This window comes from Rhinoderma darwinii, chromosome 2 (genome assembly GCF_050947455.1).
Source record: "Rhinoderma darwinii isolate aRhiDar2 chromosome 2, aRhiDar2.hap1, whole genome shotgun sequence".
NCBI classification, from domain to species: domain Eukaryota; kingdom Metazoa; phylum Chordata; class Amphibia; order Anura; family Rhinodermatidae; genus Rhinoderma; species Rhinoderma darwinii.
In genome coordinates this window covers 249,519,239-249,545,932 of record NC_134688.1, presented here as the reverse complement: position 1 = coordinate 249,545,932, position 26,694 = coordinate 249,519,239, and the positions used below count along the sequence as shown (strand labels likewise).

The window sequence follows — 26,694 nt, the reverse complement described above, 5'->3', positions numbered from 1 at the left end:
AGTGCAAAATGTATTCCTACAGGTAACAAGTATAAACGACTCAAATTAAACCCCACATGGCTTACACCTTCTGTGAAAGGGGCAATACATGACAAAAAAAGGGCATTTAAAAAATACAAATCTGAGGGTACAGCTGTAGCCTTTGTAAAATATAAAGAGCTTAATAAAATCTGTAAAAATGTAATAAAATTAGCAAAAATACAAAATGAAAGGCAGGTGGCCAAGGATAGTAAAACAAATCCTAAAAAATTCTTCAAGCATATAAATGCAAAAAAAGCCCAGGTCTGAACATATAGGACCCCTAGATAATGGTAATGGGGAGTTGATCACAGGGGATCAAGAGAAGGCAGAGTTACTAAATGGGTTCTTTAGCTCTGTATATACAACTGAAGAAGGAGCAGCTGATGTAGCCGGTGCCAGTGCTGTTAATATATCAGTTGATATACTGAATTGGATGAATGTAGAGATGGTCCAAGCTATATTAAATAAAATAAATGTGCACAAGGCCCCGGGACCAGATGGGTTACACCCTAGAATTCTTAAAGAGCTTAGTTCAGTTATTTCTGTCCCCCTTTTCATAATATTCAGAGAATCTCTAGTGACTGGTATAGTGCCAAGGGACTGGCGCAGGGCAAATGTGGTGCCTATTTTCAAAAAGGGCTCTAGGTCTTCCCCGGGTAATTATAGACCAGTAAGCTTAACATCCATCGTGGGGAAAATGTTTGAGGGGCTATTGAGGGACTATATACAGGATTATGTGACAATAAATAGCATTATAAGTGACAGCCAGCACGGTTTTACTAAGGACAGAAGTTGTCAAACTAACCTAATCTGTTTTTATGAAGAGGTGAGCAGAAGTCTAGACAGAGGGGCCGCTGTGGATTTAGTGTTTTTGGACTTTGCAAAGGCATTTGACACTGTCCCCCATAGACGCCTAATGGGTAAATTAAGGACTATAGGTTTAGAAAATATAGTTTGTAATTGGATTGAGAATTGGCTCAAGGACCGTATCCAGAGAGTTGTGGTCAATGATTCCTTCTCTGAATTGTCACCGGTTATAAGTGGTGTACCCCAGGGTTCAGTGCTGGGACCACTATTATTCAACTTATTTATTAATGATATAGAGGATGGGATTAATAGCACTATTTCTATTTTTGCAGATGACACCAAGCTATGTAATATAGTTCAGACTATGGAAGATGTTCATGAATTACAGGCAGATTTAAACAAACTACGGTAAGTGTTTGGGCGTCCACTTGGCAGATGAAGTTTAATGTAGATAAATGTAAAGTTATACATCTGGGTACCAACAACCTGCATGCATCATATGTCCTAGGGGGAGCTACACTGGCGGATTCACTTGTTGAGAAGGATCTGGGTATACTTGTAAATCATAAACTCAATAACAGCATGCAGTGTCAATCAGCTGCTTCAAAGGCCAGCAGGATATTGTCGTGTATTAAAAGAGGCATGGACTCGCGGGACAGGGATGTAATATTACCACTTTACAAAGCATTAGTGAGGCCTCATCTAGAATATGCAGTTCAGTTCTGGGCTCCAGTTCATAGAAAGGATGCCCTGGAGTTGGAAAAAATACAAAGAAGAGCAACGAAGCTAATTAGGGGCATGGAGAATTTAAGTTATGAGGAAAGATTGAAAGAATTAAACCTATTTAGCCCTGAAAAAAGACGACTAAGGGGGGACATGATTAACTTATATAAATATATTAATGGCACATACAAAAAATATGGTGAAATCCTGTTCCTTGTAAAACCCCCTCAAAAAACAAGGGGGCACTCCCTCCGTCTAGAGAAAAAAAGGTTCAAGCTGCAGAGGCGACAAGCCTTCTTTACAGTGAGAACTGTGAATCTATGGAATAGTCTACCGCAGGAGCTGGTCACAGCAGGGACAGTAGATGGCTTTAAAAAAGGGTTAGATAATTTCCTAGAACAAAAAAATATTAGCTCCTATGTGTAGAAATTTTTCATTCCCTTTTCCCTTCCCTTGGTTGAACTTGATGGACATGTGTCTTTTTTCAGCCGTACTAACTATGTAACTATGTAACTATGTAATGCAGGACGTACCGGTGCGTCCTGTTGCGTTAAGGGGTTAAATAAAGATACTAAAAACAAATATACAGCTTTCTTTGAAATATGAAAATAATTACTTAAGCCCCATGCACACGAACGTGCTTTTGTGTCCGAAATTCCCCCGAAAATCCACGGGAGAATTGTGGCCCCATTCATTCCTATGGGGCCATGTACAGGACTGTGGTTTCCACGGTCCGTGCATGGCCCCGGAGCCCAGACCGCAGGACACTCCGTGGCCGGCCGACCCGAAAATCACGGCCGTGCACATGGCTATGGTCGTGTGCATGAGGCCTTAGGCTTCCGTCGGGGCTCAGTTCATGGGTTCTGTCGGACCTTTCCATCAAGGGAACCCATGAACGGAGCCTAAACTGAAACATTATCATTGATTTCAATGGTAACGCATCCGTTACAAATGGTTTCCGTTTCTCACCATTCTGTAAGGTTTACGTCATGTTGATGGAATCTATAGAGTAGTCAACTGCGCTATTGATGCTGTCAAAACAACGGAAACCATACAGAACGGTGACAAACGGAAACCATTTGTAACGTATGCGTTACCATTGAAATCAATGGTAATGCAAACGGAAAGCTATGGTTTCAATTTGGGCTCCGTTCATGGGTTACCCTGATGGAAAGGTTCGACGGACCTCATGAACGGAGACCCGACGCAGATGTGAACGAAACCTTACAATGGGGTCTGTTGGGTTCCATTGTGGTTTCCGTTGTTTTGACAGGAATAATTGCGCTACATGCAGCACTATTCCTCCCATTAAGTCTGCTGGGACTGCTGACAAAATCCCGACAGACCCCATCATAAGTCAATAGAGTCTGTTGGGGATTGTTGATATCTGTCATGCGACATATTCGGTAGAGCATTGTGGCTTCCGATATAAATGGAATCCAAATGTCTGGTTTAGAAAGTCTGTTTTCAAATACCGTGTTAAGCAATTCTGAGTTTTAGATGGTGGTTCTCAGTTTCAGGGTCTTCATCTATCAGCCAGAGCAGAGAGTAGATACAAAGAGCAGAAACTACGTTTTTAGAGCTTGTTGTGTTCTGCGCTACAATTTCCATTATTCTGTTCTGTCAAAAGGAATAGAATAATAGGAAAAACTGAGGAGCCAGATCCATCGCATGATAGAAATCAACAGTGCCTGAAGGAATCCATGACTTTAATGAATTCCGTCGTGTTTCCGTAATTTTTCCAGACAAAATAGCACTGCATGCTGTGCTATTTCGGCCATCAAAAATGATGGAATCTGTGACGGATAGAGCCTTATCTGTTGAAGTTTTTCCATATTAACTTATACTTTAAGTGAAAAAGCTGGGTATTAAAAACTGCATGTAAAAATGATGATTGCAAGCATTTATTTAACAGAAAAAAATGTGGTTGTTTCTAAGTTGAGTCATATATTTTTTTTTAAATGCATCCACTCTTCGCTGTAACCCCCTTCCTCCCCACGCAAAAAGCCAATTCCCCCCAAAGCCAACCCTCGCGATAAGCTACACCACCCTCCACGTGGCATATCTCCCCCCCCTGTGTGAACACCTAACTAGTAGGCAGGACCCTGGAGCCGACCGCTGATGCATCAACTTGAGAGGTGGCCGGCATCTAATGCGCATGCGCATATAGGCGCGTTCACGAGAACACTGACATCCTCTCCTAAGGACGGAGAGGATATCATTGCGCAAGCACGGCCACCGCTAGAGGAAAGCAGTGGGGGCCGGATCCCTAGACAACGAGGTATGAACAAGGCTTTGAGAGCAAATCCCAGGAAAATTACATTATTTAGAAAAATAGGTAATTAGAAAAATGTATATCTTTACACGGTTGAGCAAAATAGATTTATAAAAATGGGAATAACCCTTTAATGCTAGATCACAGCTTAAAGAGGCTCTGTCACCAGATTTTGCAACCCCTATCTCCTATTGCAGCAGATCGGCGCTGCAATGTAGATAAGAGTAACGCTTTTATTTTTAAAAAACGAGCATTTTTGGCCAAGTTATGACCATTTTTGTATTTATGCAAATGAGGCTTGCAAAAGTACAACTGGGCGTGTTTAAAGTAAAAGTCCAAGTGGGCGTGTATTAGGTGCGTACATCGGGGCGTTTTTAATACTTTTACTAGCTGGGCGTTCTGACGAGAAGTATCATCCACTTCTCTTCACAACGCCCAGCTTCTGGCAGTGCAGACACAGCCGTGTTCTCGAGAGATCACGCTGTGACGTCACTCACAGGTCCTGCATCGTGTCAGACGAGCGAGGACACATCGACACCAGAGGCTACAGATGATTCTGCAGCAGCATGGGCGTTTGCAGGTAAATCGATGTAGCTACTTACCTGCAAACGCCGATGCTGCTGCAGAATCAACTGTAGCCTCTGGTGCCGATGTGTCCTCGCTCGTCTGACACGATGCAGGACCTGTGAGTGACGTCACAGCGTGATGTCTCGAGAACACACTGTGTCTGCACTGCCAGAAGCTGGGCGTTCTGACGACAAGTGGATGATACTTCTCGTCAGAACGCCCAGCTAGTAAAAGTAGTAAAAACGCCCCGATGTACGCACATAATACACGCCCACTTGGACTTTTACTTTAAACACGCCCACTTGGACTTTTGCAAGCCTCATTTGCATAAATACAAAAATGGTCATAACTTGGCCAAAAATGCTCGTTTTTTAAAAATAAAAACGTTACTGTAATCTACATTGCAGCGCCGATCTGCTGCAATAGGAGATAGGGGTTGCAAAATCTGGTGACAGAGCCTCTTTAAGGTCTGAATTTTGGCTCTATGCACACCAGTATGTTTTTGTAGGCCTTCTGTTCCATCATGCTCAGCTACGTAAAGTGAAAAAAAGAACCATAAACATAAAAAACCCATAAAAAGTCAATTCGATCCATTAGGATCCATTACAAATCATATCATAACCGATCTGTCATGGCAACTGTAAAAATGGAAGCCACGACGCCAGTGCAAACAGAGCCAAGCCATCAGCTGACCTCACTTAGCCTCCGTTCCATCATGTTTTTGCTGTTTTAGCCTGCTACTCAATTTTATTAAGGTTCTGTTCACATTTGCGCTAAGTTTTTCTGATTCGTCACGGGAGCAGAAAAACGGAATACTCTAACGGAGCCGTCACGTCTCGGAAAACAAAGACACCTAAAGGACCGCATTAACTTTAATGGAGTCCATCGGCTTTCCTTTATGATGTCCGCCATTTTAATGGGAATTTTATTTAACAGCAACTTTTCCGGAATCTGCGACGGAGTCTTCCAATAGAGGGGTTCTGTTGTGTTTCCATAATTTTGACAGACATAATAGCGCTACATGCTGCTCTATTTTTCTGTCATTTTTTACAGAATTTGCGCAGCTGTGAACGAGCTTTCAGAGTATCCGTTGCAAATTCGTCAGATTTGATAGGAAGAGAATAGCGCTGCATGCTGCGCCATTCTTCATGCCAAAACAACTGACAGCATGACGGACCCCATAATATAAACGGAAGTCCATGCGGTAGATGTGAACAGTGCCTAAAACATTTATATTTTTAGTATCTAACTAGTGAATTATGAAAATTAAGATTACACATGTAAAATGTACATAGCACCGGCATCATAAGACCGTCCTGATCTGCTCTGTATATTCTTCTTCCGCAGCCTCAGCTCCTTTGTTAGGCTGCGTCGCTAGGGAGCTGGTTGTTAGGGGGCGGGATCTGCCTCCTGCTTCTGGGGGTGGGCAGGCTGGACGACGGAAACATGGCGGCGCACAGAGTGAAACGCTCTCTGCCGCTCGTAGTTGTTCTAGGAGCCACCGGAACCGGCAAATCAAAGTTGGCTGTTCAACTGGGCCGGAGTCTCGGAGGGGAAGTGATCAGCGCGGACTCCATGCAGGTGACAAGGGAAAACATGGCGCCTGCATCATGAGGCTGTTTGCAATAGAAACATCTGTCTCGTCTGAAGCCTGTTCTATAATATACTATCCTGACCACCACACTGCCTATTCCAGCCATGTTATGAGAGGCAGTAGGTTCCGATCAGGTCCATATGGAGCACTATTATTCTGTGCAGCAGTGATGGCATAAGGGCTTGTTCACACTTTGTAGCAGTAGTGTGGCAAAGAGCCGTTAAAAACATTGGAAACTATGTCTGTTTCTAATGGCAGAATTCTGTCTTTGGAAAGTGGGGAAATGTTTGACAGATCTGACCAGGAGTCGAGCTTGTACTTCTAACAGCCTTTAGTAATGGAGACCATAAATCCTCATGACAAAAAATGGTACACACCTCCTTAAAATGAATCGAGTTTTTCCACAGTTCCCGCTCAGTGCAACTGAGAAATCACCAACATTCACAAAAACAATCCCTCTAAGGGCATGTTCACACTGCACGAAAAAAAACCGATGTGTAAAAGTGTCAAAAACGCTAGCGTTTCTTTGTTGTCGTGTTTTTGGTGCGCAATTAGAACTCCCATTGAATATGGGAACATTTGGCCCAATTACGTGTCAAAGAATTGACCTGGGCTTTTTTTTTTTAAGTATGCTTGTGTAAAAAAACATGTATGTACTAACTGCGCTTTCCCATTAATTTGAATTGGAAGCTTAATCAAGTTTTTTTTTTTTTTTTTTTTTTATTTTTTTTTTACACCTTTTTGTGCATAAAATGCACCAAAATACATGTCAAATACATGCTGTGTGAACAGGGCCTTAGGGGGTGGGGGGATGTCATTGTGGCCATGTAGGCTTCTGAGCCGCATTGTTTACGTGGGTCTGGGGGCATCACACAAAGAATCCTTACAAGACCTCTGAGTCGCCAGTCACCACTCCATACTTTGATTCATGTGTTGGACATTGTATGGCGCACTCTATGCAGGAAGAGGCTGAGGCCTACATTGATGCATCTTCCACTTCATCGGGTACGGACTGGGCATGCTTGCTGGCTCTCTCTCTGTACAAACTGAGTTGTGGGTTATTGTTCCTGACTCAGAAGAACCCATCAAGGCTGCCAATGTAACCAGCAACAGCGTACCACGCTGCCTCATTGACCCACAACATGCAACTACCTGTAAGGGTTGTCCGTATGTAACGGAATTTGCAGCAAAAACTGCCTCATGGGTTCCTGTACCTGTCACCACCCTCCTTTTTCTAGCGAAATGCTAGTCTCGATTAAAGCTGTTCGCTTAGTGGGTCTTAGGCCTCGTTCGCACAGTTTTTTTGCTGGCAGAAGAAATGTCTCAGAATCCCTTCAGGAAATTTTAACTGCCTGCTTTTTTTTTATTTTCCGCGTTTTTCGTGGCATTTTTTTGCCATTGAATCTTATGCAAGGACTGTGGCCAAAGAACACAGCGAAAAACGCTCATACTAGCGCCGCAGGTTTTTTCTGATGGGAGGTCAGAGATGGAAAACGCAGCAAGAAAGAACATGCTCCTTCCTTTTTTTTTTTTTTTTTGTTTTTTTTTTTCTTCACGAGTGGCCAAAAGCTGCCTGGGAAAAAATGCCTCTGCCTCCCATTGAAATCAATGGGGGGTGATTTCACAAGTTTTTTGGCAATTCTTTTTTTTGGCTGATTTCAGACGTGGTTTCTGCGTCAAAATCAGCACTGAAAGTGAACTGACCTTTTAAAATACTCTTATCATTTACACAGTGTGTGGATGAGATTTGTTCACTCTGACGCTACTTTATTATGCTGCAGATTTTCCGCAACAAAATCCATTGTGGAAAATCCACAGTATTTGCGCTACATGTGCGCTCACACTTCGGCCTTATTCACACGAATGTGTTATGCGTCCGTGTGACAGCCGTCAAAATACGGCCATCACAAGGACCTATATAATTCAATGTGGCCGTTCACACGGCCGCTGTATCAACGGACCGTGTGAAGGGTCTGTGAGAAAATAGGACATGTTTCATGCTTCACGCATCCCTCCATAGACTCTAGTCTATGGGGGATGTGTGATATTGCGTCCCGCAGAGCACGGATGCACCTCGGACGTGAAAAACTGCCGTCTTTCACATCCGAGATACACTAGAAGGCTAGATTCACACGAGTACTGCGCGAGTTTTTGGGGACAACGGTACAAGCGTTTTTTGCCTTTTTAAAAAAATTTTTTTGTTTTTTTCAGGTGGTGATTTTTCACATTGCAAATCATGTGATGCAAAATTCCTTTTTGCAACACATGATTTATTTAAAAAAACAAAACATAAAAAACGCAACACGCATCGACAATTTTTTTTTTTTTGAAGTGGCAAAATAAATCTACAGAGGTTTATGGGAGAAAAATACCACTAAACACCAAAGCCAGCATTGCTGCGTTTTTGAAAAAACTTCAAAAATGCAAGACAAAAACGCCACCTGTCTTTAATTTGGTGCAATTTTTTGGATGGAATGGACGTTGCAGAAAGCAGTTGCGGAAAAAAAAGCACTTCCTCACCGCGTTGCAATAGCGACATGTCCCTGTCTTTCACGTCTGGTTTTCGTGAGCCGGCATAACTGGTGTCGCTGCATCTGTAAAAGTCAACAATGTAACATTATATAACCCGCACAGTGAATTTAGCATCTAAGGTGATACTGCATCCCTGTGATTGGCTGCATCAGTCCCGTTTTTCTAAACAAGAATTTGAGCCTTTTTTTTTTTCCTACTTGCCATTGTTTTTTTTCTTTTCTTTCTTTTTTTTAATGCGAATTCAGTTTTTCCGCAGCCAAAATTGCACATTTGTAATTTGTTAAAGATTTTGAATTCCCTATTAAAATCAATGGAGAAAATCCGCAACAAAAATAACTGGACTGACACTTGATATGTTTGGATCCATATTTGTGTGGGCACGGTGCTTGTGCAAATGCAAAACAGAAATTTCTACTGGTATATACAGTGTGCACAGTATACGTTTAGATCTGTGTGAAGAAAAACACAGTTAACCTTTTCATGACCGGAGGTGTTTTACTGAGGCAGTACAACAAAACCACAAGCCGCAGCAAAAAATCTGGGTAAAAAAAATGGATGTCAGTTGGTATGAAGATGCATTCTTTGTCTTTGCAGTATAGATTCACACATAGGGGGCATGTTGACGCTCCGTTCCTTGTTCGACTAAAATCCCCGGATCTACTTTCTAAAACATGTTTCTAAGGCCTCATGCACACGACCGTAAAAACGCCCGTTATTACGGGTCGTAATCACGACCCGTAATAACGGGCTCATAGACTTCTATTGGCGACGGGTGCCTTCCCGTTTTCTCACGGGAAGGTGCCCGTGCCGTTGAAAAAGATAGAACATGTCCTATTTCAGGCCGTAATAACGGCACGGACAGTCCATAGAAGTCTATGGAGCTCTCGTAATAACGGGTGGCTACATGTGTGCACCCGTCATTACGGCAGCGTTGCTAAGCGACGTCAGTAAATAGTCACTGTCCAGGGAGCTGAAAGAGTTAACTGATCGGCAGTAACTCTTTCAGCACCCTGGACAGTGACTACCGATCAGTATAAACCTGTAAAAAATAAAAATAAAAGACGTTCATACTTACCGACAACTTCCTGCTTCCTCCAGTCCGGTCTCCCGCCCGTTGCCTTGGTGACGCGTCCCTCTCGACATCCGGCCCGAAGTCCTGGATGACGTTTCAGGCCATGTGACCGCTGCAGCCAATCACAGGTCAATCACAGGCTGCAGCGGTCACATGGACTGCCGCGTCATCCAGGGATGTCGGGCTGGATGTGAAGAGAGGGACGCGTCACCAAGACAACGGCCGGGTAAGTATGAATTTCTTTAACTTTTATTACAGAAAAGGCTGTCCCTTCTCTCTATCCTGCACTGATAGAGAGAAGGGGGTGCCGATTAGTGCAGTGCTATTTTGCCGCCAAAAACGTGCTCGTAAATACGGGTGGAATACGTGTGACACCGGACCCATATTTACGGGCACGGGTTCGTAAATACTGGTGCAAAACGGGTGGAATACGTGTGACACCGGACCCGTATTTACGCCAGTATTTACGGGTGGGAAAAAATACGGTCGTGTGCATGAGGCCTAAGCCCGCAGCTATATTATTTCACGCTGGTTTCCCTATCATTGCTGTGTGAATGAATGAGAGAAGCTGCAGCATGAACCACAACTGTGGGGGAGACAGGGAGGCTGTTCAATTTGTGGCTGCGTTATTTAGGCTGGGGCTACATGGCAACTTGGAATTTATATGTTCGGGTATGTTTACACTGCCTATTTTCAGCCATTTTTGGTTAAGCGTGTGAACATACCCTTAGGCTGGATTCACACGACCATGTTACGTCCGTAATGGACGGAACGTATTTCGGTCGGAAGACCCGGACCGAACTTACTGCAGGGAGCCGGGCTCCTAGCATCATGGTTATGTACAATGCTAGGAGTCCCTGCCTCGCTGCCGGACAACTGTCCCGTACTGAAAACATGATTACAGTATGCGACAGTTGTCCGGCAGCGAGGCAGGGACTCCTAGCATTGTACATAACCATGATGCTAGGAGCCCGGCTCCCTGCAGTGTGTTCGTTCTGGGATTAGCGGCCGAAATACGTTCCGTCCATTACGGACGTAACATGGTCGTGTGAATCCAGCCTTAGTCACAAATGCAATTTAACTTCTATTATTATCTATGGGGACAACAGTTGTACACAGCCATTGGAAACTTTCCCACCATGTTAACCGCTTCCCCCTCCACAATTAGCAGCTTTAACCCCTCCCCCCCCTTTGGCCACTTATGACCACCTTGACAGAGCCTCATTTTTCAAATCTGACGTGTCACTTTGTATGGTAATAACTTTGGAATGCTTTTACCTATCCAAGCGATTCTGAGATTGTTTTCTCGTGACACATTGGACTTTATGTTACTGGCAAATTTTGCTCGATACATTCAGTATTTAATTGTGAAAAACACCAAAATTTAGCAAAAAATTGCACAAATTAGCATTTTTCTAAATTTAAATGTATCTGCTTGTACCACACAAAATTGTTGCTAATTAACATCCACATATGTCTGCTTTAGATTGGCACAATTTTTTTGAATATCCTTTTATTTTTCTAGGACGTTACAAGGCTTAGAACTTTAGCAGCAATTTCTCACATTTTCAAGAAAATGTCAAAAGGCTATTTTTTTTCAAGGACCATTTCAGTTGTGAAGTGGCTTTTAGGGCCTTCTATATTAGAAACCCCCAATAAATCACCCAATTTTAAAAACCTCACCCCTCAAATTATTCAAAACATCATTTAGAAAGTTTCTTGACCCTTTAGACCAGGGGTCTCAAACTCGGCTGTGTAAGTGGGCCGCATATAGAAAAAATGGGAAGTTGACGGGCCGCATTACTTTCAAATTTGATGCAATACAAAATTATTGTTAATCAATTAGTTATTTGAACTACTATAACACTATATTACTAGAATAATAATACTACATTACTATAATAATAGCGCTAGGTTTAAAATTTGAGATAGTTCTCCACGTGCTTCTTTCAACAATCCAGCTTTCCAGTTTGTGTCGCTAAATGCAGTCCGGCGACTCAGTTAGCACACATGTCAAGATTGGGCAGCCCCTTTTTAGATAGTACCGCAGTGCCCTCTGTGGATGCTGCCGCAGTGCCCTCTGTGGATGCTGCCGCAGTGCCCTCTGTGGATGCTGCCGCAGTGCCCTCTGTGGATGCTGCCGCAGTGCCCTCTGTGGGTGCTGCCGCAGTGCCCTCTGTGGGTGCTGCCGCAGTGCCCTCTGTGGGTGCTGCCGCAGTGCCCTCTGTGGATGCTGCCGCAGTGCCCTCTGTGGGTGCTGCCGCAGTGCCCTCTGTGGGTGCTGCCGCAGTGCCCTCTGTGGGTGCTGCCGCAGTGCCCTCTGTGGGTGCTGCCGCAGTGCCCTCTGTGGGTGCTGCCGCAGTGCCCTCTGTGGGTGCTGCCGCAGTGCCCTCTGTGGGTGCTGCCGCAGTGCCCTCTGTGGGTGCTGCCGCAGTGCCCTCTGTGGGTGCTGCCGCAGTGCCCTCTGTGGGTGCTGCCGCAGTGCCCTCTGTGGGTGCTGCCGCAGTGCCCTCTGTGGGTGCTGCCGCAGTGCCCTCTGTGGGTGCTGCCGCAGTGCCCTCTGTGGGTGCTGCCGCAGTGCCCTCTGTGGGTGCTGCCGCAGTGCCCTCTGTGGATAATGCACCACACCCCTAGATTAGGCCACAGTGCCCTCTGTAGATAAGGCCACAGTGCCCTCTGTAGATAAGGCCACAGTGCCCTCTGTAGATAAGGCCACAGTGCCCTCTGTAGATAAGGCCACAGTGCCCTCTGTAGATAAGGCCACAGTGTCCTCTGTAGATAATGCAACACACCCCTGGATAATGCCAGTGTCCTCTTCAGATACTGTCACACACCCACTTGTAGATAACGCCACAGTGCCCTCTGTAGAGGCTGCCCCAGTGCCCTCTGTAGAGGCTGCCCCAGTGCCCTCTGTAGAGGCTGCCCCAGTGCCCTCTGTAGAGGCTGCCCCAGTGCCCTCTGTAGAGGCTGCCCCAGTGATGTCAGGGGCTTGCCCAGAGCTGGAGTCCCAGGCAGAGCGCTAGTAGGCTCTTCCTGGGACTCCAGCTGTGCTCCTGACATCACTGGGACTCCTGCTCTGGGGAAGCCCCTGACATCATTGTCGATGTATGAACAGCGATGTCAGAGGCTTCCCCAGAGTCCCGGAGCAGAGCCGATAATAGCGCTCTGCCCGGGACTCCGCTCTGGGGAAGACCCTGACACTGTCCATATATGGGCAGCGATGTCAGGGAATTCCACAGAGTCCCGGAGCAGAGCCGACACCAGTGCTCTGCTCGGGACTCCGGCTCTGGGGAAGCCCCAGACATCGCTGTTCATATGTGGACAGCGATGTCAGGGAATTCCAGAGTCTCGGAGCAGAGCCGATACTAGCGGCTCTGTGTCCTGCGGGCCGCAGATGACTGCCCCGAGGGCCGCGTGCTTGAGACCCCTGCTTTAGACATTTCACAGGAATTAAAGCAAAGTTGTTTTGTTTTTTTATTCCATTTTTTTTTTGTAACACAAAGTTTTACCGGTGAAATGCAACTCAATATTTATAGAAATATCCCACATGTGGCCCTAGTGGGGTACTGGACTGCAGCACAGGCCTAAGAAGCAAAGGAGCACCCAGTGGATTTTGGGCCACCTTTTTTTTAGAAAATATTTTAGGTACTGTCAGGTTGAAGTGCTCTTACCATGCCAAAACAATGGAAATCCCCCAAAAGTGACCCAATTTGGGAAACTAGACCCCTCAAGCAAATTATCTAGGGGTATAGTGAGCATTTTGACTCCACAGGTTTATTGCAGAAATTATTGGAAGAAGGCTGTGAAAATGAAAGTCTACATTCTTTCAGAGAAAATGTAGGTTTAGCTAATTTTTTCTAATTTCCACAAGGAATAAAGAAGAAAAAGCACCGCAGCATTTGTAAAGCAATATCTCCCGAGTAAAACAACACCCCACATGTTGTCATAAACGGCTGTTTGCACACATGGCAGGGCTTAGAAGGGAAAGAGCGCCACTTGGCTTTTGGAGCTCAAATTTATCAGGAATGGTTTGCGGAGGCCATGTCACATTTGCAAAGCCCCTGGAAGACCAAAACAGAGAAAACGCCCAAAAAGTGACTCCATTTAGGAAACTACACCTCTTGAGGAATTCATCTACGGGTGTAGTGAGCATTTTGACCCCACGGGGGTTTCATAGATTTTATTAGAATTGGGCAGTGAAAATAAAAACACTCCCTTTTTCTTCAATAAGATGTAGTTTTAGCTCCACATTTTTCTTTTTCTCAACAAATAAGGGAAAAAAAGAACCACAACGTTTGTAAAGCAACTTCTCTGGAGGACGGAAATACCCCATATGTAGTCATAAACTGCTGTTTGGGCACACGGCAAGGATCAGAAGAGAAGGAGCTCCATTTGGCTATTGGAGCACAGATTTTGCTGGATTGGTTTCTGATTGCGATGTAGCATTCGCAAAGCCCCTGTGGGACCAAAACAGTGGAAACCCCCCAGAAGTGACACCATTTTGGAAACCACACCCCTCAAGGTAGTCACCTATGGGTTGTCGTAAGTGTGTTAACACCGCAGGTGTTTTGCAGAAATGAGTGTGCACTCGATGTTGCAGAATGAAAGTGGGAGTTTTTCCATAGATATGCCAATATGTGGTGCCCAGCTTGTGCCACCATAACAAGACAGCTCTCTAATTATTATGCTGGGTTTCCCGGATTTAGAAACACCCTACATGGGGCACTAATCTTTTGCCTGGACATTCAACAAAGCTCAGGAGTAAAAGAGTACCATGCGAAGTTGAGGCCTAATTTGGCAATTTACAAAGTATTGGTTCACAATTGCAGAGGCTCTGATGTGAAATAATAAAAGAAGCCCCTGACATTTGACCCCGTTTTGGAAACTGCACCCATCAAAGCATTTATTAAGAGGTGTAGTGAGCATTTTCACCCCAGAGGTCTTGTCCATAAATTATTGCGCTGCGGATGGTGGAAAGTAAAAATTACAGTTTTTCCCTAGATATCATTCAGTGGCAAATATGTTGTGCCACTAGAGACACACATCGCAAAAATTGTTAAAAGGGTTCTCCCTGGTTTGGCAATACCATATATGTGGACGTAAACTGCTGTTTGGGCACGCTGTAGGATTCAGAAAAGAGGGAGCGCCGTTTGACTTTTGGAGCGTGGATTTTGCTTGGTAGTAGTTTTGTTTGGAGTTTTACCTGTATTTCAGTTTATAATGTGGGGTATATGTAAGCTGAGCAGAGTACATCAGGGGCATAGTCAGAGGGTATAATAATGGGGTAAACAATAAAGTGATCCATAGATATTTGTTACACTGTGAAGCAATCCTTTCTGCACAGGCCGGTGTCTCACTGATAAATGGTGTCCTTTCTTATCCCCCTTTTGGTCCACACTCTGAACCTTTGCAGTTTGGCTAATTTTGCTGGGAAAGTGTCCTGGTATAATACTCTCTTCCAGCAGATATGATTGAGTCCTCCCCTTCCTCGTTCCCTAATTTTAGGGCCTTGATAAATCGCCTCTTGAAACAGCAGAAATGTTCCCCTCGGGTCGGCACAACTGCATATTATTATTTTTTATTTCCTGACTTATTGAAGCCTTAACGTATTTGATTTTGTCATAGACGTAGTGGTATGAGGGCTGTTTTTTTTAGGGGGTGAGCTGTAGTTATTGGCACCATTTTGGGGTACATGCGACTTTTAATCACTTTTTTTTTTTTTTTCTTTTTTGGAGGCATGGTGACCAAAAAACAGCAATTCCGGCATAGTTTTTTTATTTTGTATTTTTTTTATATAGGGTTCACCACGCGTCATAAATTACATGTTAACTTTATACTGCGGGTCAGTCCGATTCCAGCGATACCAAATTTATAGCACTTTTTTTATGTTTGCACAATAAAATTACTTTTTTAAAAAGAATGTATTTTTTCTGTTGCCATGTTGTAATAGCCATAACTTTAAAAAAAATTTGTCGACGGAGCTGTATGAGGGCTTGCTTTTTGCGAAATGAGCTATAGTTTTGTATAGGTAGCATTTTTTATTTTATTTTTATTTTTTATTTTTTTTGATCACTTTTTAATTACATTTTTGGAAGACAAAGTGACCAAAAAAATAGCAATTCTGGCAGTATTTTTTTTGGTTCTTTTTTTTTACGGCGTTCACTGCACGGGACAAATAACATAATATTTTAATAGTTCATATCGTTACGGACGCGGCGATACCAGATATGTATGGTTTTATTTTATTTTTTTCAATAAATGACTTGATAAGCGAAAAAGGACGATTGTGTTTTATTTTTATATATTTTTTTTTTTTTTACAGCTTTTATTTTTCCTTACACTTTTTTTTTTTTAATTTTTTTTTTTACACTTTTCTTAAGGGGGGATTCACACGAACGAGATTTGTGTCCGTGCAGCCCGCATGGTTTTCACGCGGGTCGCACGGACCTATGCAAGTCTATGGGGCAGTGCAGACTGTCCGTGAGTTTTGCGCAGCGTTAGTCCGCTGCGTAAAACTCGCGACATGTTCTTTATTTCTGCGTTTTTCGCGCAACAGCAGTAAAAGAATGAATGTAAACACCACGTGCTTTTCTGTTTACAAACATCCAAACGGAGTGTCATATTGATGGCGGCTGCGCGAAAAGCACGCCGCCGCGCATCCATATGAACAGGGCACACGGAGCTGTCAAGTGCCTTTTGCGCACGCAAAACGCAGCGGTTTTTGCGTGTGCAAAAACGTCACGTTCGTCCGAATCAGCCCTTCGTCCCACTAGGGGACTTGAAGGTCCAACTGTTTGATGTTCTAATACAGCAAGCCGATCAGGCTCCGCCTCCATTTGGGGCATAATCGGCTTCTGTAATGGCAGACAGAAGGCCATTGTTAGGCCTCCTGTTGCCATAGTAGCAGTTGCCAGCCTTGCCATCGCATGGCAGGCTGCCGTTTTGCTACAAACCGCTAAGATGCAGCGATCGCATTAGATCGCTGCATCGAAGGGGTTAATGGCAGGAATCCGAGCTAGCTCCGGTTCCTGACGATACATCGGGGTGTCCGCTGTAACATAATGTAACATATCGCAAATGATAATGTGCCACATTTTAGTGGCAAAATTTGAGACTTGACTCGTTGCTCGACAAATTTGAAAAGTCGCTAAAAAACTCGGCATAGTCTCCAATGACAAATTTTGCGGTAAAACTGCAACTTTTGGCCATACTTTTGGGCATTTTACACCACCCTCACCACGTTTAGAAAAATAGGCGTGGCTTAACGATTACATGTATACTCACAGTTCCTTTTCCTCACCATTTCCCCTTTAGGGTATGTTCACATGGCTTATTTTCGTCCGTAAACGGACGAAAAATCGGAAGCAGAACACCTCCAAACATTTGCCCATTGATTTCAATGGGAAAACCGGCGTTCTGTACGAACGGGCCGTTTGTTTTACGCGGCTGTTTTTAAAAGCGGCCGCATAAAAAAAATCGCCCCCGAAAAACAATTGCGTGTCACTTCTTGAGCCGTTTTTCATGGACTCTAAAAAAAAACAGCTCCAAAAACGGCCGTAAAAAATGCTGCGAAAAATGCGAGTTGCTAAAAAAAAAAACGGCTGAAAGTCAGGAGCTGTTTTCCTTTGAAACATGTGAACATAGCCTCGGGCTCCATAAGCACCTTGCATGCGCTGTGGCCTGGGGTGAAAGCCTGAGGGGACCTGAAGGGGGAGAAGAAAAGAGGAGCAATTTGTATACATATGGGAAGGGGGGAAATGGATGGTGCACAGCCACGGTCGTTACACCACCATTGTGGCGCTCGGCAAGCCGAAAGATGCGACACATTAAGAGGCATTCGTCTCTGAATAAGTTGCATCTTACTCCTTCTAATTATTTATTAAACGGTAATTAATTTTTCACAAAACTTCTGACAAAAGTTTTGATCAGTGGGGTCCGAACACAGACTCCCCCCAATGAGGATAAAAGGAGTGTAAGAAGCTGCTGGGTGAGTGCTGTGCCCTTTAGTTTCCTTTTAGTCTGCCTTTTTTGGACAGCCCAGTGAGCGGAGTACAACCTCAATAGAAAGTCTATGGGCCATTAACCTAAGGGTATGTGCACACACACTAATTACGTCCGTAATTGACGGACGTATTTCGGCCGCAAGTACCGGACCGAACACACTGCAGGGAGCCGGGCTCCTAGCATCATACTTATGTACGATGCTAGGAGTCCGTGCCTCGCTACAGGACAACTGTCCCGTACTGTAATCATGTTTACAGTACGGGACAGTTGTCCTGCAGCGAGGCAGGGACTTCTAGCATCGTACATAAGTATGATGCTAGGAGCCCGGCTCCCTGCACTGTGTTCGGTCTGGGACTTGCGGCCGAAATACGTCCGTCAATTACGGACGTAATTAGTGTGTGTGCACATACCCGAAGGTATATTTCAGGAGTATGTTAAAATAGCACTAAAATTATTTTACTTAATTTCTAAGCAAAACAGGCTGTAAACAATACCTTATATAAACCCTATAGAACAAACCGTTTAATACTGGACGTGTTTTTGGCAAGTAACAGTTGTGCTGTTATAGGGAAAGTACTTGCAGCTATGATAACATATTGCTGCGCTCCTTCTGCCACGTCGTTTACCCACTCGGACGCAGGCCGTTTTTAGAAATCTTTCATATCGAAAGAGGAACCGGCTGTAACGCGTGGATACATTTTCTCAGATCACAAGAATTTACCAAGTTGTGAGACATTTGACACAGGCTAGAAATAAAGCAATTTGAAACGATTTAGACTAGACCAATATTCTTTAGTGGAAATGTATTTGCGTTATTTAAACATTTTCTGTTGATAATTGCTGTCATTTTACGGCAAATAGGGATATTTCAATGACCTCAAAATTATCATGTACACCAAAATCTAGTTAATGAGTAACCCAAAAGATAATCTTATTTACTGATTTACTGTAATGAGACATTTTCTGTGTAACATCTAAACGTTTGTAGATTTTTTTTTAAGACCTCGACCTCACAGTTTGTGACACCATCCCCAAATTGTTATTGGCTCATAATTTTAGAACCTCTGGAGCCCGATTAACTGCAATTCCACCACTTTTCTAAGTAATCCGGTATTATACGATCATTTATTTACTGGGGGCTTTGCATGTTTTTACATTTTCTATACCTGAGAGTTTAAAGGGGTTGTCCAGGATTATAAAAACATGGAAGCTTTCTTCCCAAAACAGCGCCACACCTGTCCACAGGTTGTGTGTGATATTGCAAATCAGCCTCATTCACTGTAATGGAGCATAGATGCATTAACAGACACAAACCATGGACAGCTGTGGCACTAATTTTGGATGAAAGCAGCCATGTTTTTCTAATCCTGGACACCTCCTTTTAAACTTTGTTTTGAGTCTAAAAAAGAATCGAGCTTATTAACACACACGTTCATATATATTAGTATATAAAGAGACGTTACAATTTTTTTTTTCATAAATCAGTAGTAGATGTGAATATTTGCAGTTTTGTAATATATCTTATTAGGATATTGTGTCAATTTTCGCACATTCCAGTAGCCTGTATTTCCCTTTTCTCTGACGGTAAGATTTCTGGTAATGGTCTGAAACCGCATCAGCCACCAAGAAATGTGTCTAGTAAATGCTAGAGGAGGAGAAGCTGCAGCAGAATCTCTCCCCGAGTGTGAATTATGTGGGAGCAGTACTTCATATGGCAGTCTCTTTACCTCAGCCCGTTAGTTATACTGTGAGAGGACAGGAAGTGACATCTGATTGGTTACAACACAGATCTGATATCACACCAGGAAGAGTCCGCCGACTAAGCAAGCATGGAGAGAAAATGTATATTTTCACAAAGCCTGCATTGCTCAGACATGGTTTTCCAGAGCCCATGTTTCCAGCTGTATTTGTGCGTGAAATACAGATTTCAAACTGAGGGATCACCCCCCTACAACGGGCGCTGTGCCCATTTTAGGATGGTTTTCTGGATTGACTACACTTTCACCTTTGGCTCTTCCTTGCATGCAGCCTAATCAGCTTCCGTAATGGCAGACAGGAGGCCATTGTTATGCCTCCAGTTGCCATAGTAGCAGTCAGCAGCCTTTCCATCTCATGGCAGGGCTGCCGATTTGCTGCAAACCACTAAGATTCAGCGATAGCTGCATTTAAGAGGTTAATGGCAGGAATTGGAGCTAGCAGCGGACACCCACTTCTAATGACGCCGACTCAACTTCTGAGCCGGAAGCTGAGCCGGTGCCATCTTGCCGATGGTACCGGTAGCCTTTTAGGCCCCGCCTCTGGGCATAGGAGGTTTCCGTTGCTGGCACACCGGGAGGCCAGTATTAGGCCTCCGGTTGCCATTGCAGCCACTGGCAACCCAGCGATCACGTTTCTGGGGTGCCGGTGGCTAATAACCTCTCGCATGCTGCGATCTCTATTGAACGCGGCACCTGAGGGGTTAATTGGATGGATCAGAGGCTAGCTCTGGTCCTGGCCGTTACATCAGGGTGCCAGCTGTAACATACAGCTGGCACCCGGCGGTGATGGTGCGGGCTCCTAAGCTCACCGCGACATAATGGTATAGCGCTTTGTGGGAAGCCCTGCCCGACAGTGCCGTATATACGGCGGATGTCGGAAGGGGTTAAAGTTACCATGTAGTCCAGCTAAATAATAACATAATGGCATGGTCATGATGCACAATTTCTGATCATGTCTTTGAAAATTCGCTCGCAATTATAATAAGGCTATGTTCAGACAGGGCGGATACGCTGCATAAAAACCACACCACGTACCCGCACTGGGTGCAGCAGGGAATTCGGGGTGAAAAAAGGCACCAAATTGTGGTGCAGTTTTTCGGCCAAAATTTCTGCTGTAGAAAACTGCACTTTAAAAAAAAAAAAAAAAGTTTGATACTGCTACGCGTCCCCCTGTCATCCTACAGGCCAACCTCCTGGACTGACGTTTCATCCCATGGGACTGCTGCAGCCAATCACAAGTTGCAGCGGTCCCACGGGATGAAACGTCATCTCAGGAGGTCGGCCTGGATGAAGAAGCACAGAATTCTAGGTAAGTATAATATATTTTTTCATTAGTTGCGGTTTTTTCCATTGTTTTCTGCCTTCCAATGGGGAAAACCCTCAACAAATTAGCAGCGATTCCACAAATACAATTGATATGCTGCAAAAACCGCACCGCAGTTCAATTTCAGAGTGTTTTTCCGCTCAGCGTTTACGCAGCATGTGGATGAGATTTGTACAATTCTCATCCACTCTGCTGCTACTGTATTATGCTGTGGATTCTCTGCAACTAACTCACCCTAAAGGGAAACAAATGCCAGAACTCAAAATTTAACGCCTTCCCGCAAATAGATGTCCATTGGCTGGTGGGGGCAACAGGAGCTGTACCCACATCATATGCAGTGTGTGTTGGCTGTAATATACTGCAATGGCCCAGATTGGAGTTCACTTTTAACCCCTTAGATGCCACGGTCAATAGCAACCACAGGATCTAGATGGCCAGACAGAGGGAGGGGGCTCCCTCTATCACCAAGGTGCCGATAAGCTGCTATGGTAGCCAGAGGCACGACACAGCCTAATAGATTGTCATTTTGTCACTGACCGGCAATAATACTTTGGTATACGAAAGCATTATATCAGCGATCAAGGAATTGCAATGTGAAGCCACCTAAGAAACAAAGTAAAGTTAATTATTTAAAAAAAATGCTCTTCCTTTAGTCCATGTGCGCAGCTCCCTCTCCGCCCAGAGTTGGCAGTCCCGTTCTCGATGTAGGTGCGGGTCCCAGGTCTCGGACCTGCATTTATCAGACAATTATGGCATACTTGGTTTATGTGGAATCTGTCAATCCGTGTGAAGCAAATAAAAACATACTTCTGATTTAGAGTGTTTTTACAAGCCAAGTTTTGTATCTCTGTTAGGCAATTTTTACATCGCATTACAGTTCCACGTTCAGCGTCTGCACCAGGAAAGCACACGGCGTATACGTCGAATCTATCCATAGGGCCAGATTCACTGGGCAAATTCAAAAGGAGTGTCCTTTTGCCATACACCGGGCCGGTGTGCGTCGGCATACTTTTACATTTTTTTATTTTTTTTATAAAGAACAACATAGTAGACCACGCTATTCCATGCAGATGGATACAGGAAAAAATATAAACTGTGCGGTATACGTTTTCTTACTGTGAGATCTCATTAGCGACGTATGCCACTTTGGTTTTCAAGTGGCATACGTTGCAGCCTTCTGTTAGAGATATACACCAGCAGCTCCTCCTGACGTATACCTCCCAACATAGGGCTGTAATGTTATATGAACAGAGCCTAGCAGCTGAGTGGTCAGGTTTTTGGGAACGGTTGTTGGTATAGGTTAATTACTACTATGATATATCGGACCCAAGCATGTTTGGAAAAATGATCGAGTTAAGGTGTTTATGTTGTGTGTTCTTTTTTAGGTATACCAGGGTTTGGATATTATAACTAATAAAGTGACAGCGGAGGAACAACAACTCTGTAAGCATCACATGATCAGCTGCGTGGATCCACTAGTCACAAATTTTACAGTAGTTGACTTCAGGAATAAAGCCGTGGCTCTGATATCCTTTCTTCTTGCTGTGAGCCTGATTGTTACAATATTACTGGTAATAGTTTATGCTCCTTAATCATGCACATTGAAGATATATTTTCAAGAGAGAAAATTCCAATTGTGGTTGGAGGGACAAATTATTACATTGAGTCACTCCTATGGAAAGTCTTAGTTAACACGGTATGTATGCTATACCCACTTTCCTGCTTTGCTGAAAATTTTGTCACTTATTGATTGATTTATGTTTTGTTTTAGATTGCTGGTCCGTGAACTAAGGCCTCATGCACACGACCGTGTTTTTGCGTCCGCAATTCAACCGCAAATCCACGGGTAAATTGCGGACCCATTCATTTCTATGGGCCCATACACACTATCCGTGTTTTCACGGCTCTCCGCATGTCCGCACATCCGTGCCGCAGAAACTACGGACATGTCCTATTATGGGCCGCAAATGCGGTGCGGACATGCCAATAGAAGTCAATGGGCCCGTGGAAATTGCGGATACACCGCCGTGTGTCATCCGCAGTTTTGCGGATTTGCGGAAGTGTTGCTAGGCGACGACCGGGAATGAGTTCTGTCGTCATCATGTTTTACCTAGGCTTTTTATTTTTCATCCGCATTTTGCGGATTACATACGGATGAACTGCGGAGGACATACGGATGAACTGCGGATGACATTTCACGGAACACGGTCCTGGAATTTGCGGACCAGAAAAACACTACGGTCGTGTGCATGAGGCCTTAATGTTTTATAAATTACAGGGATCTCCACCTAGAGAAAAGACAGGTGTCCACATAGATCTAGTCATAACCGACCGGAAAACTGAATTGGAAAAATTAGACAGTTCTGAACTTCATGCACGCTTGAAAAATGTGGACCCGGAGATGGCAGCAAAATTGCACCCACATGATAAACGTAAAGTGGCAAGGTGGGCAACGTATTTATTCTGTTTTTAAATTTGGCTTTATTGCAGAAAATCTCACATTTCAGTAACACAGGTTGTGCGTTAACTGAATTTGGCCAATGCCAGATTATCAAATGTTGGATTATCAGACAGAAAAGCATATAGAAGTTACCTGTAATGATCGTATATAGATAATATCCGCTTCTTTTACTTCTACTCAGGGGAGTCTTGTAATTTTATTTTTGCCCAGTTCTCTGTTTTTGGACTTGTGGGATTGCAAATCATCTAACGGTTCAGAATTTGTCTAAATTTCTAGACTGTTGGATGACATATTTAAGGAATTTTATTGTATTTGGATAGAAACTGCCAATAAAAAAAGGACATTTTAAAATGTAAACATTTAGGTGAATGTAACCCCTTGGCGACATTCCATGTATATGGCAGCCGCCATGGGGGAAGTATGGAGTGGGTGCCTGCTGTATGTAACAGCCGACACTTTACTGTAACGAGAGGGATTCCGCTTGTATATCCTCTTAGATGCCGCGGTTAATGGCGACCACGGAATCTAAGCTATTAGAAAGAGGGGGCGGCCCTCCAAGACGTGATTGCGGGGTGCCGATGGTTGTCATAGCAGCCTGGGGTCCTAATGAAGGACCCCAGGTCTGCCATCTATGTGCTCCTATTAATAAGAGCCTGTGAAAATCACAATATACTGCATTACATTAATGTACAAAAACTAAAATATAAATTAAAAAAAAAAAATCACCTGGCAACTGTAAAAAAAAATAAAGAAGTTGCCAGAATTGCTGTGTGTTTGGTAATTTTAGCTCCCCAAAAAATTTTATTAAAACTACAGCTCATCCTGCAAAAAATAAGCCACTGAATCAATGGAAAAATAAAAAGGTTATGGCTATCAGAATATGTAACAAAACGTGTATGCAGGTGCAAGAACGCCTGTGACTCAAAATGTATACAGCACACAAGAAAATGGCGACCGCACACTGCGAACACCAATGCCACCTAAGCCACTAAATATAAATAAATATGCATTACTGTTACATTTACTTACAATAGGGAGGTTCTTAGCCCACCTTTTGATCAAATTGTGTGAGCCCACCTGCCACGACAAGGCGACCTCTATGACGTGGAAACCTACGCTGCACAAACACCCAGAACTGGGACTGAGGGTATGTTCACACGGCTTATTTTCGGTCCGTAAACAACCGAAAAATCAGAAGCAGAACGCCTCCAAACATCTGCCCGTTTTTTTCACGTGCCCGTTTTTCAAAACGGCCGCGAAAAAGAAGTGCATGTCACTTCTTGGGACGTTTTTGAGCCGTTTTTAATTGACTCTATTGAAAAACCGCTCCGAGGACGGCCGTAAAAAACGCCGCGAAAAACGTGAGTGGCTTAAGAAAAGTCTCAAAATCAGGAACTGTTCTCCCTTGAAAACAGCTCCGTATTTTCAGACGTTTTTGAGTTTGTGTGTGCACATACCCTAAGCCTACATATATCTGGGGATGGTGGGAACCAGCATTAAACTAATTAAAATCACCCCGGGGCAGAATGGGAGGAGTGTCAGATCAACAATGGAGGCAGTCACTAACCCCACATATATGGATCACATAAACACAAAAATGTGAACACCACATTCCAACAAAATGAAACAAAACGTGTATGCAGGTGCAAGAACGCCTGTGACTGCAAATATACAGCACACAATATAGTTGCATTTACTATTTGTAAGTAGCCGTAATGCTTATTTATTTATATTTAGTGGCTTAGGTGGCATTCGTGTTCGCAAAGTGTGGTCTCCATTTTCTTGTGTGCTATCAGAGTATGAATACACAACAATTTTTTTTTATTAAATGAAAAAAAAAATTACTTTGAAAGTCTTAACACAAAAAAATATATCAATTTGGTATTGACGTAATCGTTGACCTGTAGAATGTTGACATGTCTTTTTTGCTGCACAGTGAATGCCGTAAAAACATAACTCAGACAATGGCAAAATCGCAGGTTTTTTTGGCCATTTCACCCACAAACATTTTTTTTTTTTTTTTTTTTTTTAGTTTGCCAGTACTTCATCTGGCCATTTAATGGTGCCATAAATACTACAACTTGTCCCACAAAAAACAAGCCCTCATACGGCTTTGACAGAAAAATGTGATTTACGGCTTTTGGAAGGCGGGGAGGGAAATATCAAAAAATTAGCTGCGTCTCCAAAGGATTAAGAACAGCTTTCTGCCAGTATTATGTCGTTAAAATGCCACAAAGGATTACGCCATATTTTCATAATTTGAAACTTTTTTTTTTTTTTTTGCTATATTCTACCACTCTAATTTTTTTTTAAAAGTAGGTGGGGCTTAGCTCAAAGTTGGTTTAGATTTCACTTTGTGGCGCACAGGTAGCCAAAAGATGTCTCTTAACCCCTTAACGACATATCACGTACATGTCAGCCGTTAAGAAGAAGTATGGAGCGGGCTCATGGTCTGAGCTCGCTCTATACTCAGCGGGTGACGGCTGTGTTATACAGCCGACACCTCACTGCAATGGGCGAAATCAAAGATCACTTTGATTCCGCCTGTTTAACACCTTAAATGCCGCGGCCAATCACGACCATGGCATTTACATTTTTAGAATCAAGGAGGCGTCCCCTTAAATACCCCATCGCGCGCCCACCCACGACTGAATCGTCCGGTGACAATGGTTGTCATGGCAGCCTGGGGACCTAATGAAGGCCCCCTGGTCTGCCATCATTGAGTCTGTCAAGATCACGATATACTGCAATACATTAGTATAGCAGTATATCATGCAGGCGATCCAACGATCGCTGGTTCAAAACCCCCCCCCCCCCCCCCCCCCCCCCGTTTCCCATTTTTTCCCCTAAAGCAATGTTAACTTTTTTTTTTTTTTTTTTTTAACATAACTTGTATCGCTGCGTCCGTTAAAGTCCAAACTATCACAATATAGCGTTTTTTTACCTGCTCGATGAACAGCATAAATAAATATATAAATCTTGCAAATTGCTGTTTCTTGGTCACCTCCGCTCTCCCAAAAAATTTAATAAAAAGGGATAAAGTTGCATGCACCCCAAAATGGTATTGGTGAAAACTACAGCTCACCCCGCAAAAGTTAAGCCCTCACACCACTAAATTGATGGAAAAATGAAAAAGTTATGGCTCTCCGAATATGGCGATAATAAACATTTTTCTTTCTTTAGCAAATAGTTTTATTTTTTTAAAAGTGGTAAAACATAAAACAAAACATATAAATTTGGTACCGCCGTAATCGTATCGACCTATATAATATGGTGAATATGTAGTTTTTACCGCCTGATGGACGTCCTAAAAACAAAGCCCCCCCCCCCCAAAAAAATGGCGTAATCACTGTTTTTTTTTTTCCCCACTTCACCCCACAAATTTTTTTGTCCGCTTCCCAGTACATTATGCAGGACAATAAATGGTGCAATGAAATACTACAACTTGTTCCGCAAAAATGTAGATGAAGAAATAAAAAAAAGCTATGTCTTTTGGAGGGCGGGCAGGAAAAAAAGAAAATGGAAAAACTCAAATTGGCCTGGTCTTTAAGGGGTTA

General features: G+C 43.6%; 1 protein-coding gene across 2 annotated transcripts in view; it reads left to right on the top strand.

Moving 5' to 3' along the window:
* Positions 1-1,170: 1,170 nt before the first annotated feature.
* TRIT1 (tRNA isopentenyltransferase 1) overlaps positions 1,171-26,694 on the top strand; it is a 41,691-nt gene continuing 16,167 nt past the window's right edge. The window contains exons 1-4 of one of the 2 annotated variants that reach the window (XM_075853059.1): positions 1,171-1,236; positions 22,062-22,204; positions 22,279-22,372; positions 22,955-23,121. In XM_075853059.1, the coding sequence (XP_075709174.1) occupies positions 22,131-22,204; positions 22,279-22,372; positions 22,955-23,121 (335 nt within the window). In that variant the 5' untranslated portion in view covers positions 1,171-1,236; positions 22,062-22,130. Of the gene's footprint in view, positions 1,237-5,794; positions 5,975-22,061; positions 22,205-22,278; positions 22,373-22,954; positions 23,122-26,694 lie in introns of those variants that run through there. The other variant, XM_075853058.1, reaches the window with a different exon arrangement.